The sequence below is a fragment of the Heterocephalus glaber genome, unplaced genomic scaffold, assembly GCF_053883595.1.
Source record: "Heterocephalus glaber isolate CG9 unplaced genomic scaffold, H.glaber_assembly_v1.0 deba00001579, whole genome shotgun sequence".
Lineage (NCBI taxonomy): Eukaryota > Metazoa > Chordata > Mammalia > Rodentia > Bathyergidae > Heterocephalus > Heterocephalus glaber.
The window spans coordinates 11560200-11578592 of NW_028258360.1; the positions used below are offsets into that span (position 1 = coordinate 11560200).

At 55.9% G+C, this 18393-nt stretch overlaps 1 protein-coding gene across 5 annotated transcripts in view; it reads right to left on the reverse strand.

The window, feature by feature from the left end:
* Positions 1-18393, reverse strand: part of Rasa3 (RAS p21 protein activator 3) — a 126403-nt gene that overhangs the window by 34821 nt on the left and 73189 nt on the right. For 3 of the 5 annotated variants that reach the window (XM_021239342.2, XM_004858478.3, XM_021239341.2), the window contains one exon: positions 6211-6314. The exons of the other annotated variants lie outside the window; for them this stretch is intronic. In XM_021239342.2, the coding sequence (XP_021095001.1) occupies positions 6211-6314 (104 nt within the window). The remainder of the gene's footprint in view (positions 1-6210; positions 6315-18393) is intronic. 5 annotated transcript variants of the gene reach the window in all.

The window sequence follows — 18393 nt, forward strand, 5'->3', positions numbered from 1 at the left end:
AGAAGATGCTCCCCTTCCCTGAGGCTGCTCTGGGCTCCTGCAAAACTACAGCTTTTGCCTGCAGTGGGCTATGATTTTTGATTTTCAAGTCTCACAGGAATAAGGTCAAAGTTTCTCAAGACCGAGCTGGGCGACCTAGCTCTGTGAAAAAAGATAGCTGCATCTTCAGGCTCCTCTCAAAACCCAGCTGGAAGATGGGTCACTTCTGCAGTCCGAGACTCCTAGGACAGTCTTGCTTCTCATTCTCGAGGGCCGAGCTGGCCCCAGGCACCATCATGTGGAGCTTTCATCCCCACTGGTCTCTTTCTAGAAACACTCCATTTAATATTTAGATTGGGAAGAGAGAAACACAGAACAAAATCCCAAACATTCAAAAAGTAGAAAACTGCTGAGAATGAGTCTTTTCCTGCGGCCTCATCCCTGGCTTGGGGTCGCCTGTCACCTGCGTCCAGCCCATCTGGAGGTCTGCAGTGGGCTGCTCCCAAGGGTGGGACAGTGCAGGGCCACCCCCTGCACTGGCCCCTTCTCCATGAGGCTGCCTCCTGCTTCTCTGCCACATGGAGACACAGTCAGGCCCTTGTCAGGTGTCAGCTCACCAAGCGCTGTGACAGAATCCAAAACAGACCTGAGCACTGGGAGCCACGCTGCTGCGCTAGGTGCTGGGGTGGCGACTGGAGAACCAACAGCCCAAGCACACAGCTCTAATGTAAGACCTGACCCGGGCTCCACAAACACAGGGCACCTGGACCCTGGGCCATCTTCAGAAGGAGCCCATGAGGCAGCTCCTCTCGCTTTTCAGCTTCTCCATTAGACTGAGTGCGAAATACAGGGGTGCCCAGTCCTGGAGAGCTGGTGTGCTTGTCACACAAGGCACTGTGAATTCACACGCTGGTGATGCAGGCCAGAGCTTTATTTTTAAAGACTTCACATTTTAGGGCACACCTGACCTGTTCCTGCAGGGGGTTGGCAGCCTTATACCTTCCCTCACTTTCTTAGCAGCTTCTCCTATAGTTCTTCACTTCCTGCTTCCACAATGCCACCGAACACATGTGCAGCCCACAGTGTGACACCACACACACCAGGCCTCATCCTCTGCACACCTCAATGGATGCAGATGTGCATGGTGTGACCCAGAGTGGTCATCAGTCCTCACAGCCGTGGTCAAGGGGTGTCACTCGGGGCACCCAGTGGTCAGTCACGCAGGCACTGGTCCCGCAGTCCCCAGGGATGGAGTCTGTATCTGTGTCACCTCTGGGAAATGCTGACACCATCCCAGGGCCCCAGAGGCACCCTGGAACCTGAGAGCTCCCCGCATCCTCAGAGAGAGCACCTGGCTTCAGAGAGCTACGGTCTGGCTGGCCACATCTGCACACTACCAGAGGCCACTGGACAACCCAGACAGACCAGGGCAGCCGCGAACATGAGGATGGCGCCAACACCGGCCAGGCAGCGCCCCACTCCACCTCATCAAAGCTGATGAGAGTCACGTGCCACCGCGCATGCTAGGAAGAAGACAAGCAGCTGGGACCCTAAGCTGTGATGGAGCACATGGCCTGGATGGAGACTGAGCAAACTGCAGTGCAACAGGCCAGGCCCCAGGCCTTGGTAGGCCACCGAGGCCAGGTGGCAAAGTCCCTACAGGAGATGCCAACTCTGGACACACTCTCCCGTGCCTGGAGTGGCAGTACACCAACAGCAAGTGGCCACCCTGACAGGGTTTGCACACTTGGCCCTGCCACTACAGGAAGGCACCTGCCTGGACCTGACAGACACCAGAAGCCAGGCGCACTTTTCCCTGGCATGGCGGCCATCAGCCAGCTGTGCTTGCCCGGACTCATGGGGCTGAGGAACATTGGGGTCTCTCCCAAGGGACACTGCAGAGTGGCTCAGAGACCACCAGCCCAACAAGATGGGGTTTGCTCGTCCTTTGCTATGGAAGCCACCGCTGGCTGGGGCACAGGGTACCGGGCAGGAGGATGGGCCTCTGCTCTTGAGCCACCCGACCCCAGGCACACAGGCCCCTGACGGCAGGTACAAGGACAGGTGTGCAAGACTCAGTGGACTGAGCGCAGGGGGTGGCCAGTGGCCTCCTAACGGGGCAGCAGGAAGAGAGGTGGTGCCAGACCCCACAGGACAGGGGGCACGCCTGGAAGACCACCTTCTACCAGGGACTCTGATGTATCCTGCTGGCCCACATGGTTTCCTTTTTATCATTTGTTTTGTTTTTTGAGACAAGGTTTCACTATGTACTTCAGGCTGGCCCTGAACTCACTGTGAAGCCCGGGCTGGCCTCGAATTCATGGCAATCCTCCTGCCTCAGCCTCTCGAGTACTGGGATTACAGGGGTACACCACCACGATCAACAAGTTTTTCATTTTCAAAATGCTTTTCTAACAGTGAAGAATCAGGGTTCTCAGTGGCCTTTTTGGAAATGGCCGCTCCTCAGGCAGCACCTGAGTTCACAGCTTCCCAGAGCAGAGGTGTGGAACTGAGCCCAGAGGACAGTCTTCCTGCCCCTGCTGCGGGGTGCACATGGGTTAGGGTTAGGAACCAGCACCCCAGGTTCTCTGTGCTCCCCTCTACATCCTGGGCATTGTCGGGGGAGCGCAATAAGAAGTGAAGCATGTCCATGTCACGCTGACCCCACAAGCACCCAGTCATCAGGATCTGGGTCCAGGTGAACTTAGGGGGTGGGGCTCAGGGGCCACGGGGACAGTCTGACTGCAGCCTCCGCACAGTGACCCTGAGGCCCCTCAAGGAAGGCTCAAGACAGGCACAGCATGAGACTGGGAGGCCGAAGGGCATCGCGTGCACTAGGCTGCAAGGATAGATCGTTCTGAGTGGGAGCAGACCAACAGAGGAAATGGCTTTTGAGGGTGGCGCTGTCCGGGACGTGGAGCGCCTGGCACACCACTTGGCTGGCTGGTGTGGTGCTCAGCAAACCAGAGTGCAGAATGAGTGCCTAAACCAATGAAGGACACATCCTTACAAACCACACAGGTGTGTAACGCCTCTCGATTCAGTCTCTCGATTTCCCACTTTCTTTATAGGCCCAAGAGCCTCATACATGTGTCTATGTGTGCATGATTTACACATGCAGGTGTTTGTTCCTCCACACAGTGACCACATGCTGACCCCACTGTCAGGAATGAACAAAGTGAGCAAATCCCTGTCCAGGTTACTTAGAGGCAACGGAGCCCAGGCAAACAGGTGCACCGAGATAAGGTGCTGCCCGGGAAGGGACAGCAGACAGAGCCGGGGAAAGGGCTCCGAGGCTGGTGTGACTGACTGTGGGTGGGAGTAAGGGCGGGTCTGAGGTCAGCGTGCGGAGTGAGGTGAGGTGGGTGTGACCTGCGAGTGCAAAGCAGACATGCGGTGCACTGGGAGGCAGGCACCGGGAGCTGCAGCGGTGTGAGGCGGGCGAATGGCCAGGGCAAAGGCGAGTGGATATGCTGTGAGGTGAGGCACACTGCAGGGCCCGGTGCGACTGGCGGGCTGAGTGTGAGTGTGGGGAGAGCCGTGGGCATGAGGCGAAACGCGAGCTGAGGCTGGTGTGCGGAGGAGCGGGTGTGGTGCTCAGGGGGACGGGGCTGGACATGGGAACACGCGTGAAGGCGAGAAAGGCTAGGCACGGCCTGAGTGAGGAAGGGAGTGAGAGAGGCGAGTGTGAGGAGCCAGGAGTCAGATGTGAGCGGAGAAAATGGTGCACCAGAGGGCGCTGCTCTGGGCGTGCAGGACGAGGTGAAGTCTGAGGTGAGCAGGAGGTGAAAGTGGGTGTGAGGAGCGAGTGTGAGGTGATGCGGGTGTGAGGGTGAGGTGAAGTCAGGCGTGAGAGGGAAGATTGAGCCAGGTGAGAGGGACGAGTGAGGTGTGAGGGACGAGTATGAGGCGAGTGTGAGGGACGAGTGTGAGGCGAGTGTGAGGGACGAGTGTGAGGCGGGTGTGAGGGACGAGTGTGAGGCGGGTGTGAGGGACGAGAGTGAGGCGGGTGTGAGGGACGAGTGTGAGGCGAGTGTGAGGGACGAGTGTGAGGCGAGTGTGAGGGACGAGTGTGAGGTGAGTGTGAGGGACGAGTGTGAGGCGAGTGTGAGGGACGAGTGTGAGGCGAGTGTGAGAGGCAAGTGTGAGGGACGAGAGTGAGGTGAGTGTGAGGGACGAGAGTGAGGCAGGTGTGAGGGACGAGTGTGAGGCGAGTGTGAGGGACGAGAGTGAGGCGGGTGTGAGGGACGAGTGTGAGGCGGGTGAGAGGGACGAGTGTGAGGCGAGTGTGAGGGACGAGAGTGAGGCGAGTGTGAGGGACGAGAGTGAGGCGAGTGTGAGGGACGGGTGTGAGGCGAGTGTGAGGGACGGGTGTGAGGCGAGTGTGAGGGACGAGAGTGAGGCGAGTGTGAGGGACGAGTGTGAGGCGAGTGTGAGGGACGAGTGTGAGGCGAGTGTGAGAGGCAAGTGTGAGTGTGAGGGACGAGAGTGAGGCAGGTGTGAGGGACGAGTGTGAGGCGAGTGTGAGGGACGAGTGTGAGGCGAGTGTGAGGGACGAGTGTGAGGCGAGTGTGAGAGGCAAGTGTGAGGTGAGTGAGGGACGAGAGTGAGGCAGGTGTGAGGGACAAGTGTGAGGCGAGTGTGAGGGACGAGAGTGAGGCGGGTGTGAGGCGAGTGTGAGGGACGAGTGTGAGGTGAGTGTGCGGTGAGTGTGAGGGACGAGTGTGAGGTGAGTGTGAGGGATGAGTGTGAGGCGAGTGTGAGGGACGAGTGTGAGGCGGGTGTGAGGCGAGTGTGAGGGACGAGTGTGGGGTGAGTGTGAGGGACGAGTGTGAGGCGAGTGTGAGAGGCAAGTGTGAGGTGAGTGTGAGGGACGAGAGTGAGGCAGGTGTGAGGGACGAGTGTGAGGCGAGTGTGAGGGACGAGAGTGAGGCGGGTGAGAGGGACGAGTGTGAGGTGAGTGTGAGGGACGAGTGTGAGGTGAGTGTGAGGGACGAGAGTGAGGTGGGTGAGAGGGACGAGTGTGAGGCGAGTGTAAGGCGAGTGTGAGGGACGTGTGAGGTGAGTGTGAGGGACGAGTGTGAGCTGGGTGAGAGGGACGAGTGTGAGGTGAGTGTAAGGGACGAGTGTGAGCTGGGTGAGAGGGACGAGTGTGCACTTGGCTGCGAGGAGCAGGACAGGGTTGCACGTGGGCTGAGGGTGAGAGTGAGAGGCGAGGTGAGGTGAAGTCAGGCGTGAGCGGCGTGTGGCCAGCACGAGCCGATGTGGGCGTGGGCTGAGGCGAAGTCAGGCGTGAAGGCCGGGAGGCTGCCGTGCAGTCCTGGCCACTGCCCAGCTGTCCCCTTGCTGTGAGAAGTCCGTGGCTGCCGCCGCGCTGAAGAGAGCCCTCCCTTGCCTCCCTCCTGCCCTGTCATCAGTGTCACCTGTGGCGGGACCGCAGCAGGTACAGAGGACCCACATCACTGCCACCGCAGCAGTCTGGCTTGGCCGCAGGGTGTCCTCTGCTCACTTGGGGTCTCTTTCAGGGCTGGACTCCAGCACCGCCCCGTCCCTCCTCCAGACAAATGGCCTCAAGTGGGCATCAGACAGGAATCCTCGCTTGGCCTGTCCACTGCCTGGGCTCCTCACACAGCATCTGGCAGAGCGACAGGACTGCTGCCCGCCTGAAGCCAGCAGGAAACAGGCTCTGAGACCTAAGAGGCCTAGCTGGCCTTGGTGCAGGCTGCGTGGCCCCAGCCCGCTCAGGAGCCCGTCCTTGTCCCCACTGATGGGGAGGGCAGCTAGAGGTGACGAGGAGCGGCCCATGACCTTCACTCAGTGGTCCTCCCCACAGGCACAGGGAGACCCCTTGAAAGTCCCCTGGAGACAGCCCAGGGGATGCCATCCCTAGCTTTGAAGTGCGGGCTGGGACCTGCCCAGCACGGTCTGGACTCTGAAGTGACATCTTGGTGTTACACTCTTCTTCATGTTGACAGGCGGCCGCAAAAGTCAGGAAGACAACAGAGACCACAGATACCAGGCCAGGCCGGGCCAGCGACCACCCAGGCCACCCCCATTGGGAGTGACAGCTCCACGCAGAACCACCTAGAATGATTCCCAATCAAACAAGCCGGAATCTCCCTCCTAAGGCATAGGAGTGCAGGTGCTCAGGGGAAGCCCCACTTCTCCAGGGATGAGAGCCTATTCAGAAGAAGTGGGAGAAATGAAGAAAAGACTCATTTAAGCACCTACCTATGATGGAATCCCTCCGGAACACATCTCTATCAAAAATGTAAAACGACAGGTGACGAAAACTCCGAGGAATTTCACAGTAAAAGTCTTCTCCATAAAAGGGGCTGGACAAACAAACAAAATGCAACATCATTAGAACTCACATCACAGACTGCGCTGTGAGGGGCCTCACCACATGCTGTCCCAGCACACTCCTGTGACCTGGGGCCACTTGCCTGCGTTTCCCTGGTGAGACAGGAAATGGACTCGGCAGGGAGCAGCCTGCAGGGGCCTGGTGGAACGGCAGCGTTCCCCTCAAGGGCCCAGGATGGACTCCTGTGCTTGGCCTATCCCGAGCTCAGGGAATCAGAGTTCAGTGTGGACCCTAGCCATTCACAAAATGATCTCCATAACACACACCCAAGTCTAGCACAGACCCTAGGATGTGGGGCTCCAGGTGACTGGTGTGGGTGGCGTGGCTGCACTCACATGGGCAGTGAGCGGATCCAGGTCTTTGCAGAGATCCAGTATGAAATCCCACCTGAGCCCATGGGGAGAGGACCCTGCTGCAGAACTGACCCCACTGCTCCCAGCTCAGCAGCCCAACATGAGTCACCCTGCAGCTGCAGCAGCCCACAGACAGGCACCTAAAATAAACGGAGGCTCTGATTAAGGGATAGAAAGCCAGCGGGCTCTGCCACTACACAAAACTCCCTATTGTTCTGGTCCCGCCCAGGCTGGGGCCAGGAAATGCTGGTTCATGACACCACAATGACACCCTACACTGGAGGAGCTGTTCAGGAAACTTAGCGATTACTCCACAGAAGACACACCTACTCCACTTGCAATCAGATGCGATTTTAACTCCACGCAAGTTTATGGCTAAGGTCCAAGGAGAAAACATAAATTATTCAGGCAGGCACCGAGGCAGCGTGTCAGATTCTGAGAAAGCAGGAGCACAGGGTGCTGGGACATGGGGCAGCCGCATGCCAAGACTGCCAGCCCAGCCACTGCCGCACGCGCAAAGTTAACTCAGAGGCATCACACGCTGGAATGTGAGTCTACAGCCACTCTGAGGAAGAGGGAACCCACCCATCGGTCACCTGGAGCTAGGAGGGTTTCTTAGGTATGACAGCACAAAGGCTGGCACCCAGAACCTGTAAAGGCTTACAACTCAACAATAAGATGATACATAATTCAATTATAAAAAGGGCAAAAGATTTGAACAGAAAGAAATCACTGAAGAAGACAAATGGACAACAGGCATATTAGAAATGTTGAACATCATTAGCCGTCACGGAAAGCACACTAAACCAGGAGGTATGTGAGGCTTCCACAGAGCCTCTGGTGCACGACACTGCTGCCACCCGAGGCTTCTCACAGGGGATGAGCTGGAGGTAGGCAGCTCACGCCACTCCTGAGACCCAGCCTGTGGACAGACAGCTCTCTCTTGGACTTAACTTGTTTCCTCCTCTGTGTAACTGGGTTAGAGACAGAGTGAAGTTTGCTTAAAAAAACATTTCTTTGTAATGAAAACAAACTCCTCAAAGGGAGATCTAAGATGCTGAAACCGTTTGGGACATTGCTGAAACTGTTGAGTGCAGAAGAGTAGCATCGTTTTATCTTCCCATGAACACAGGATGTCCGTGGGTCCGCTCAGCGAGCACTAAGTTAGGAAATGCTGTTAGGAAATCACACTTGTTTAGCACACTGTCCCTTGGCCGGCCTTTTTACACGTGTAGTCAGCTTGCACCCGCTGGCTGTGGACAGGCAGCCGGCCACGGGACCTGGGACAGTCGCAGCACCACCATCCTCACGTGAGTGCTCAGCTGGCGGCTCTCCATTGCTCTCTGTGTCTTAGGCCTCGGAAACACAGTGAAACACCAGGCCTCACCTCCTAAAGAGGCCCCACCACCGCCCCAAAGCGCCACCCTGGGGACCGAGCCTTCAGCACAGGGCCCCTGGGGACACTGAGGGGCCAAACCAGGTAGGAGACTACAGACACAACCACAGCCTCAAGACACTTGTAAGCAAAGGGGAAGGGACCAGGAACCTTCATGAAGGACTCCTCAGGGCAGCAGGTGCAGAGCGCCACACTGAGCCAGGAACCCACCCACCATGGGTGCACATACTCTGTGGAGGTGGGTCTGCCACAAAGCTGCCACACCTCAGAGCCACCAAAACCCGCTAAGGCGTCACCTGGCTATGTGCACAGCAAGAGCGGCATGCTATTCCCCTAAGAAGCCCCAGAACATGGACCTGTACCAGCCTCGTGTGTAGGATTGTTGGGTACAATGTGTGTAGGATGCACATATGAGGCTCATCTGATCTGTGTGTGATGTATGATGTGCATCTTGTGTGTACAATCTGTTTGATGCATGTATGATGTGTACACGATGCATTGCTACATGCCTGATGCATGTCTAGTGCATGTATGAAGTATCTGATGTGCATGCCTGATACACATCTGATGTGTGCATGATGTGTGTGCTATGTGTGTGGTGTGTGTGCAGTACGTCCTCTGCACATCTAATGTGTGTATGATACATTTGATACGTGTTTGATGTCTGTACAATGTGTGTCTGATGCACATCTTATACATGGATGAAGCATGAGTGCTGCAGGGACCATGTGTGGTAAGGGGCTGTAGGATGGCGGCACCAGCTGACACAGCTTCAAGCGCCGCGCGGATCAGAGGCCAGTCCTCCTGCCAGCTCACAGGACTGGACGCAGCCTCTTGGCCTGGGGCCTCTCTGGGGCCCGGCATGGACTGCAGGCCAAGGGAACTGCGCTGCCGCCGGCCAGAGCTCCCCATTCGCCCTGCTGGACAGGGACTACGGGATGCTGAGCGCCTCCCTGAGTCCTCACACCCCAGCAGTGACCAACTGTGTGGCTTTTCAGGACCTCGGGGTCCCGGGCCAGGCTCACCCTGCCCTCATTCAAGGCCACCTCTGCCAGGAACAGACACACCACCCCAGATCACTCAGTACCTGCAGGTTAAAGGGAACCGCAATCCCATCATCTCTTAGGGCTCTAAGTGCTGAGTGGCTTTCCATTTGGAAGAGACAGCAGCCTGTCTCTGTGGTGATTTTAAGAGGTCCATGTGTTTCCCTGCACCTTCCTCTTTGTGGTATTTCTGTCTCCCCCTTCTATTGGATGGGATTCTACTTTATGCATTTTAGGCACCTCAGTCCCTGTCAAAGGGTGTCCTGCCCCACGTCCAGCCAGCAGCCTCTGCCGAGGCCTCCCTGAGGTCACGGCTGAGCAGAGGCCAGAAAGGGAAAGCCACACAGCACCCAGCCCTCTGGTTGCGGCAGCCTTGAGGGGTGCTGCGTTTCTGTGTGCCACGTAGGCCATGCCGGGCCCTGGATCTGGGGGCTCCAGCCCCCCAGGGAAGGTCCCGAAACAACTGCAGGAAGCTCAGGCCTGCATTCACACAAGAGGCGCGGCGTCAGCCTCTCCGTCTCCCGGCTGGGTGGGATCCCTTGCAGCACTTGGGCAGCAAAGAGCTCTGGTCCTTGGGAATTCCTAGGAACTTCGGGACCAAGTGCATTTCCACTTTCTTCATTGGAAACAGAATCTCGGTGCCTGAATCTGGCTGAAATCTAATGGGTTGGTAAGCATTTTGTCTTTCATCTGATACCATTTATTTTCCAGTTATTCTACTTAAATGTCTTTCCGTCCTTATTCCAGATAATTTTTTAAATTTAAATTTTACTGCTTCACTTCTTGTAGGTCCTTTTAGGTCTTCCCAGAAGCGAGGTGGGGTAGCAGCAGACGAGATGTACTTCTTGGGCAGTGCTGTGCATGGGGCTGAGTTCTCTCCAGCTGGGCAGATTTCTGCGGCAAACAGCTTCCCACAGTGAGGTGCGTGACTCTGGCCCCCAGGACGGCGATGGGCAGGAGGCTGCGCGAGAAAAAACGCCCACTGAGCCTAGAAGAGGCTTCTGCTGGCAGCTGGTGCTAGGCCTGAGGCTCGATGCATGTCTTGGGCAGGAGGCCGTCTGGGCCTGCCTGCAGGCTCTGTGCTCACTCCAACAGGAGCGAAGGACCAGACCCGAGTCCCGGAGCATGGTGAGTCCAGCTTTCCAGACCTGTGACTCCGGCCTTGGGGGGCAAGGTCCCGGAGGGGGAAACCCCCACAGCAACTCTGCCAGGCCTGCCGAGGAAGGGGCCCCAAAGGAACTCTGGGAAATGCAGGACACCCAGAAAGAAGCTCAGGGAATGGCAGGACTCTCTGCCCATTTCCTGGGACAATCAGAAGCCCTGATTATGAATCCAAGAACTAAAATCCATCCCCTCACTACCCCGATCCTGGCAGCCTGTCTCAGGATCTCAGCCCCACAGAGACACAGCATGGCCTGCTTCCCTAACTGCAAGGGCTCAGCTGGTCTCAGGGGCCCCCTTCTTGAGGATCCCAACCTCACAAGCAAATGCTGTGTATATATGTGTGTTTATTAAAATCCAAATGTGGGCAGAGCTGGTGACCCTGGGAGGAAACAGACGAAGTCAGCTGGTGGTGACTGTGCACAGTGACCACCCAATCGCGCATGCCTGGCTCATCTGTTCAGTCTGCACAGAGGTCAGGGCTGTGGCGGCCGGCCCTGCCTGGGGAGCAGTGGGCAGACACCAAGGCAGGTGGTCAGCTCTTAGTCACGGCTTTGTACAGGTGAACAGCCGGTGGTAATGACATCACCCACAGGGTCCCTGTGAGCACCATGGAGGTGGTCCTCACTCCATCCTGTTACAAAACCATTATTAATTTTCTCCATGGAGGTATGAAGGACAGAATGACCAGGGCATGGAGCTCACTGCTGACATTCTGTGCTTGCCCACCTCACAGACTAGACTTTTGTATGCTTTCTTTTGTCCATCAGCTAACCTGATTTCCACTAGGGTGGCCACGGCCACACCTGGCCATGGTTTGGACCTGGGTATGAGTGTCCCCTCAGGCGTTGTGCTCCGTTAACCCTCACTGTAAGGTGTAAGGGGGTAGAGGCCTAGTCCAACTGTGGTGTGCAGAGGGGGCCTCTGGGAAGGAGTAAATCCTGTAACCCTAGCCACTTGGGAGGCTGAGTGGGAGGACGTGGAGTTCGAGACTAGCCTGTGGAACTTAGGGAGTAATGATCTAAATCATTAGATAGGGTCCTGAGGGTGGAGACCCCACGACTGGATCCTGGCTGCAGAGAGAAACCAGAAGACACTCGTGCACACGCTCGTGCACCTTGTCTCTCCTCATCATGCCTGGCCAGCAGGAAGCAGGAAGGCTGCAGCCTTGGACCTCCAGAACCATGAACCCAAACAAACCTTTTCTTTATAGTTTGCTCAGGTAGTGACTAACATGAGACGGTTATTTCAGTCTAAAGTGAGGAAAATTAACTATATTTAAAATTCAATGCACATGTGACTAGGGATCACCAACCAGACAGGGCAGGCGGAGACAGTGTCCAGGTTTGTGGGCAGCTCTGCAGGACCACACCGGGCCTCCAGCCACCGCCACGCACATCAAGGTCCAGCCCTGACCTCTCGATGGGCACCGTCTCCTTCGCTCTCAGCAAGCCCATCGGACAGAGCGAAGTGTGTGCGCAGGAGCCAGACCCTTGCTGCAGGGTGTAGACGCACTTCTCCCAGCCCATGAGCTCTCCAGAACATGCATCCTGGCATGGCCTGCGAGCCTCCCATGTGGCAGGAGGTAGGCAGTGGGCCAAGGTCTCCAGCAACTTCTTCAATTCCTGTTGAACTCCGGGCACCGGGCCACACAGGCCTGGAGAGCCAGAATCCCAGGTCTGTGTGTGGCTGCTCCTCCCTCCACAGCCACTGGCTTCCACGCTTGTGGGGACTGGGGGCAGAGCAGGCCAGGCACCATCCCTGGTGCTGCACGTGGAGTCAGCAGCACAGCCCCCATCCACCGACCTTCCTCGGGGTGAGCATGTCCTCTTCAGGATAAGGTGACCATAGTTAGATTTATGTGAAAATTCTGAGAATTTCCCTGAGTTTTACACCTTTATAATTGGAACTTGGTTTGCTTTTTTCAAAAAAAGGACACACTCTTGGGAAAGAATGCTTCCTTTCATTTTACTTTTCATTTATTTATTAATTTGTTTATTTATGCTTTCTTTTATTTTAACTAAAAATGAGAAAATACTTTTTTAAGAACGAAAAGCTATTGAGGAGAGGCTTATGTTGTAGAAACAAAACTACGTGGTGGTGACCGAGACAGATGGGGTGAGGGTGTGGAGGAACCGCTGCTGCAACACAAGTGTGTGGGCACCAGTGCGCCGAGGCTCTGGAGAGCAGTGGGACCCACAGTTCCACCTACATGCACGCGAGGGAAACAGAAACTTGCATGCAGAGGCCTAGGCACACATGTGTTATCCCTGACAGCCAAAAAGTAGAAGCTGCTCAGGTATCCGTGAGCTGGGAAGTGGGTGCATGCGAAGCAGCAAACCGGCGGCAGAGTGTCCGCCACCAGAGGGGCGAGGTTTTGATACCCGCTATTCCACAGACCTCCAGGACGCTGCTGTGGAGAGGCCAGGTACAGAAGGCCACAGGCCACACAGCTCCCTGTCAGGAAATGCCCGGCACAGGCAGAACCACAGCAACAGAGGGTCGGTCGGCACAACCGGAGGGAGCTGCTGCTGAGAGAGGGGGCTGGTCACTGGGCATGGGCACCTTCTGGGGAGGAGGACAAAGGCCCTGAAGTGGACTCCCGCTGGCTGCACAGCTCTGACACCCTATTAAAAGCCACCAAATTGTATTGTATATGACTGGATTATATGGTCTCTGAACTACATCGCAATAAAGCTATTTTTTTTTTTTTTTTATACTGAGGATCCAACTCAGGACCTTGTACTTGCGAGGCAGGCGGCAGCACCACTGAGCTAAATCCCCGGACCTAATAAAGCTATGTTTAAAAACTGAAATTTAAAAATTCATAGATGTCAGAAAGTCAGAAATCAGAATTAACATTTTAAGATATATGCTTCTAGAGTGTTTTTTCTTAAAGATATATAGCCCTAAAATAAATATAGGTAGGGGGCCGGGAATTTAGCTCAGTGGTTCCGACGCCTGCCTCGAAAGTGCAAGGTCCCAAGTGCGATCCCTGGTACCAAAAAAATAAATAAATAAATATAGGTAGGTAGATATTTTAAAATAAAAGTGGGATTGTATTACGTGTCCTGATATAGAGCTAGTGTTTCTCTTAACATCAGGCCACAGGCCCTGCTCCAATAAGCACATAAAGCACCAGGTGGTTACATCACCCTGGGCACAGACAGCCACACTGGGATTCACTCCTGCATGGCCGTGCCCTTTCAGAATTCAGAGTCAGGAGCACCATGAGGGAAGACACCGTCAGACACAGGTCTCTGCCAGTCTGGCTATTCCCATGGGATAAATTCCCACAAGTAGGAAGAGCGGAAGAGCGTTCACTTCTGAGGCTTTGGGGACAGTCCACAGAACCTCCAGAAGCCTGGCCAATTCATACCACCACACCGGGCTTAGCAGTAGGCTCGAACTTTGCTAACCTGATGGAAAGAAGAGAGAGAAGAGGAAAGAAAATCTGCCTCGCGTGGCCTGCTCAGAGTGCTGGAAGGCCGAGTGTCTGCCACATGTTCATGAGCTTTGCAAAACTCTCTCCCCTAAATCCCCTGGCCCAGCACCCATTCTGTGCTTACAGTAGCAACCCATTGGGGACTTCCAAAGTTGTGTTGCACCTGAGGAGACAAATAAGCAATGCATGGCATGAGGGTACCTTTCTTTTTAAACTAAAACACCACAGATCTGTGGGCAGCTCTGTCCTCTGGGCAAGTACACACATGCCATCCTGACTCCAGCTTCCACAGTGGCCGCGTGCCCACCACCTGCAGGCTAGGCCACAGCAGCTTCAGCCCTGGAACCTCTAGGTGGCCTGGCTACCACCCGTGCCCTGACCTCATGCAGGACTCTCAACTTGGCAGGACAGGGCCACAAGACAAGCCCTGTAGGCCGGGCAGGACCACTAGGTGGTGGGTGACACACACCTGGTCTCCCTCCTTCTTGGCCGAGAATCAGGGGCCCAGGCCCTGCCACCCCCAGGCGCGCAGCCTGGGCCAACGACGCTCCTATGGCCTCGGTCTGGGAAGCCACCCTGCCCTCCCTCATCAACAGGAAACAGCCCCGCATGAGGACATTCCTCCACTCGGGTCCTCCTCCAGCCATTGTGCAGACAAAGCATCCTTTCTGGGGACTCAAAGGGGCACACAGCCCAGGCGCCGGCCTTCCCATTAGCAGCTTAGCCTCGGGGTGGCTCCATCACAGCCCGGCTTTGTCCAGGCTGTACCACCAGCCGGGTCATCGCAGCCAGACGCAAGGTCAGTGCCGGCAGGGTGGCCCCCCTTGTGCCCGTGGGCTCCAGAACAAAGGCGGGCAGGCTGAGAAAGGCAGGGCTGCTTCAGCGCTGCAGCTGGCAAGAGAAAGGTCTGTGTCCAGCAGCCCTGGCCCTAGGGTGCCGAGCTCTCTCCCTCAGTGAGAAGGAAGAGCTGAAAGACGCTTAAATGAAGTTGCACAGAATCAAACTTTCATAAGGAAAAAGAAATGTGCAGGAAGCCATGGACCTCTGCGTGGCACCTCTGCCAGGATCCCTCCCTCCCCCTTCCCCTCCCCTCCTACTCCTGGAGCTCAGGAAGGCTCAGTCCACGCTTCACCCCTAGGCTTCACAAGGGCCTCACTTTGGACCCACAGAGAAACCACCAAGTTCTTGAGTCACTTCCTGACATCTGCTTGGGGGTCATGCTGCCCCGCCCCGCCTGGTTCTACCCTCGGGTGCCAAGTGACGAGCACTGGTCATGACAGGAAGATGGGGGTGGGTCCCCAGCTGTGTCCTGCCTTGCAAGCTCTGGCGTCCCTTCCCCAACATCTGGGGCAGGGAGCGGTGGAGTTGGGAGAAGGGGCCAGAGGAAAGGGTGCTGGCAAAGGACTTGCAAGGCCACATGGAGCCCTCGAGGCTGACCCTGTGCCTGGTGCCTGAGGAGCCGCAGACAAGGCCATAGGCCATGCTGAGTCCTGTGCTCGGGACTTGGCCACGCAGCAGTAGCTGGCTGCCAAGCAGGCAGAAAACAGCTCCCCAGGGGACACCAACCTGTCTCAAGGGCTCCCTGCTCAGCTAATGAGATGTGCATGTGGTTAAGTCATTAGCCGGCAGCTGAATTAAAATTTCATTAAAGCAAAACTGTGCTCCAACGTCCCCAGAAGGGCTGGAGAGGGAGGGATTGCTAGGCTTCCTGCAAGTTTCGTTTTCCATATGGAAAGAGTCCCAGTGAGGGGCTCTGGCAGAATGGCCTGCACACCCATTCAGGGACTCGGAGGGAACCAGGGGCCTTCAGGTCGGCCTGGCTCCCTCTACAGTGCTCCCCACCCTCTGTGGAGCCCTGGGCTCTCCTCACAGCCGGACATCTCAGACGGCGCCGGTGCTGAGCCAGCTGTTATCTGGGGTCACACAGCCACTCAGAGAGGGTGCCCATCCCCACAGGCCTGCGGAGAGCGCAGCACAGGAGCGTCCTCCCTCCAGGGGCAGAGGGAAGCCAAAGGCTGAGGCAAGGGGGCCCTGACACGGAGTTGGTTTCCTTCTCCAGGCCTGTGGTCACAGCCCCACGCCCCAGGGCCTCTGCAAGGAGCCAAGAGCTCCTTGGGGCAGTTCCAGATTCGGGGCAGAGCTGTTTACTTGAAATGCCAGCCCACAAAGGTTCGAATCCTCAAGCTGAACACTGACCTGGTGAGAAAGGCAGATGCAGAGGTGAGTTTTGCTGGGTCAGGTATTGCAGGGTGAGGGGCACTGTGGAGCTGCTTCCCTGCCTGCCTTCTGGGCCAAGGAGGAACCTACCACCCTGGCACTGCCCCAGGACCGGGGGCATCAGGACAGGGCCCGCGGCAGGTTGGGGAGAGCCAGGCCTCCTTGGCGTGGGCCCAGGTCCCTCGGCCTCAGGCTGATATCCTCCTGACACTCGGTTTTTCTACCTGTGGATTGGCACCAAGGAGGGTCCACTCTGCCAGAAGCTGTTCTGGTGGACTCCAAGCACAGCACCCTCTCGCCCCTGCTCTTTCCTCCCGTGCACCCTGCCCATGCTCCAGGGAGAAGGCTTAGAACCGGAATGGATCTGGTGAGGCCCAGTCACGATGCTCAGAGTGGCCGGAACAAGGAACCCTGGAGAGGCACAGCCTCCAGACACCGCTGACTGCACGGCTGAGATGCCCCACGCTCCAGCAAGGGCACGGCCACTGGAGCAGCCCAGCAACTGGGGGCAAAGGAGCTGCATCCCCAGGGGCGACCCCCAGCCCTCACATGGGACGGAGGGGTGCCAGGTTGGAGGGGAGTGGCTTCCAGTGCCCCTCGCAGCCCTCTTGCCACACACTCCGCACTGTGAGCCCCGCCCAGCACTGGTGACCCACTGGGTGCAGCAGGCGCTCAACACTTATGGCAAAGAAGTGAAATGTGGCTCACTGTCTGAGTTACTGTTCTCGTTGGGACAAACACCTGACAGCCAAAGTGAAAGGCGTTTATAGCTCAGCGAGATGTTAGCAGGGGGCCTGTGAGGCGCTCACAGTGAGCACGGTGGAAGGGTGCGTCTCCCAGTGCCTTCCTTCCGTCTCTGCTTCCTGGCTGCTGCAGCAGGACTGGCTTTCCTCCGCCAGACCCCTCCACCACACCTGGAGCCTCCACTGCTACCTGGAGCCGGCAGACCATATAAGGACTGAAACCTCTAAACTTCGAGGCAAAAGAAATCCCTCCTCCTTTAAGCCCAGGTGTAGGGTATTCTGTCCCAGCATCAAGGACAGTGACTAAGACACGGGCATAAGCCACTCCTAGTTATGAATCAGTCCCCTAAGTACTGGATCATCTCGGATGTACCTAAATGCATCTGGCGCCGAGAATCCAGAGATGAAGAAGCAAGGCCAGGGAAGGTAGGGTGTTGGAGCAGCCCTCTTGCCCGGCCTGTGGGGCCACTTATCTCCCCACCCCTACACTGCAAGCAAGCATGAGCTGGGGACATTTGGAGCCAGCAAGAAATGTCACAAGCAGCCTTGTGCCAGAAGCAAAGGTAAACAATAAATACAACAATGAAAAACATGCATAGACTTTTAAAATCTAATTTACAGAAGCTTCCCAGAAAAAAAGTCTTCTTCACCAGACCCACCAATGAAAACATCGATCATAAGAAAGATTATGATGACCAAAAACGGGCTTTCTGGAAAAATACTGTGCAAAGGGCCAATCTCAGTGATGCAAAGCTGGTTCAAGTGGAGCCAGGTTGAGGTTCAGCTAGGCGTCAGGAGCAAGATGGAGCGAGCACTTTAAAGAAACTAGAAGGAGCCTCCATGGGGACCTACCACCTCCTGTGCAGGAGGACTCGGGCCCCTAGGGGCCACAGAGCCTGGTGGGGTACTGCAAGGAGCAGCCCCAGCAGAAGCCTGTGAGTGGGGTTCTGGGCAGCCACTGAGGGACCAGTGCCCACCTGAACCACCCAGGATGAAGAAGATGGATCCCCTCGGCCAGTGGGGCAGGCCTACGGCGCATGTGTTATTTGTTTTTCTTTTAAGATAAAAGATGTTAATGTATGAGTTGTTTTTTCTAAAATTAAAACTCAGGTTTAATTGCAGCATTTTTGTGATAAATAAGTGGGTTTTGGTTGCAGTTTGGCACTCGCGTCTAAAAGGTTTGCATCACTGCCCTAGGTTTTCTAGAGCTGCGAGGAGGGAATCCCTGCCTGGACCACCCAGTGGTGAGAGCAGAGCTTCCGTGTCCCCTCCTTGTGGAAGTCCTGGCCTCTCAAGGGGCCTCCATTTGTGACAGACTATTTCTTAAACTTCACCTTAGGAAGTTAGAAAGAATATAAATCTTAGAAGCAAGGGTGTGACAGATCATCTAATCATTTCAGAGTCAGTGTTTTCTAAGTCATCTGGGTGCTTTTTCATAGAAGAGTCGGAGAGAATAAACAGTCTACCAAACCACCAACTTCCTCCCCAAATAACCTCTGCCCTCTAGAAAAATTTTGGAAGTCTTGAGATCTTTCTTGTTTAATCATTTCTGCCAAACAAAACTTCTATTTTCTGAGCAATTCACATCTTTCAGTATGACTAGGAAGAAACCCTGGTATCACTGGCCCTGCTGTTCCTCTTGAAACCAAACGCAAACCGCGAGCCCAAGGACAGCTGGGGTTCCGGCCCCTC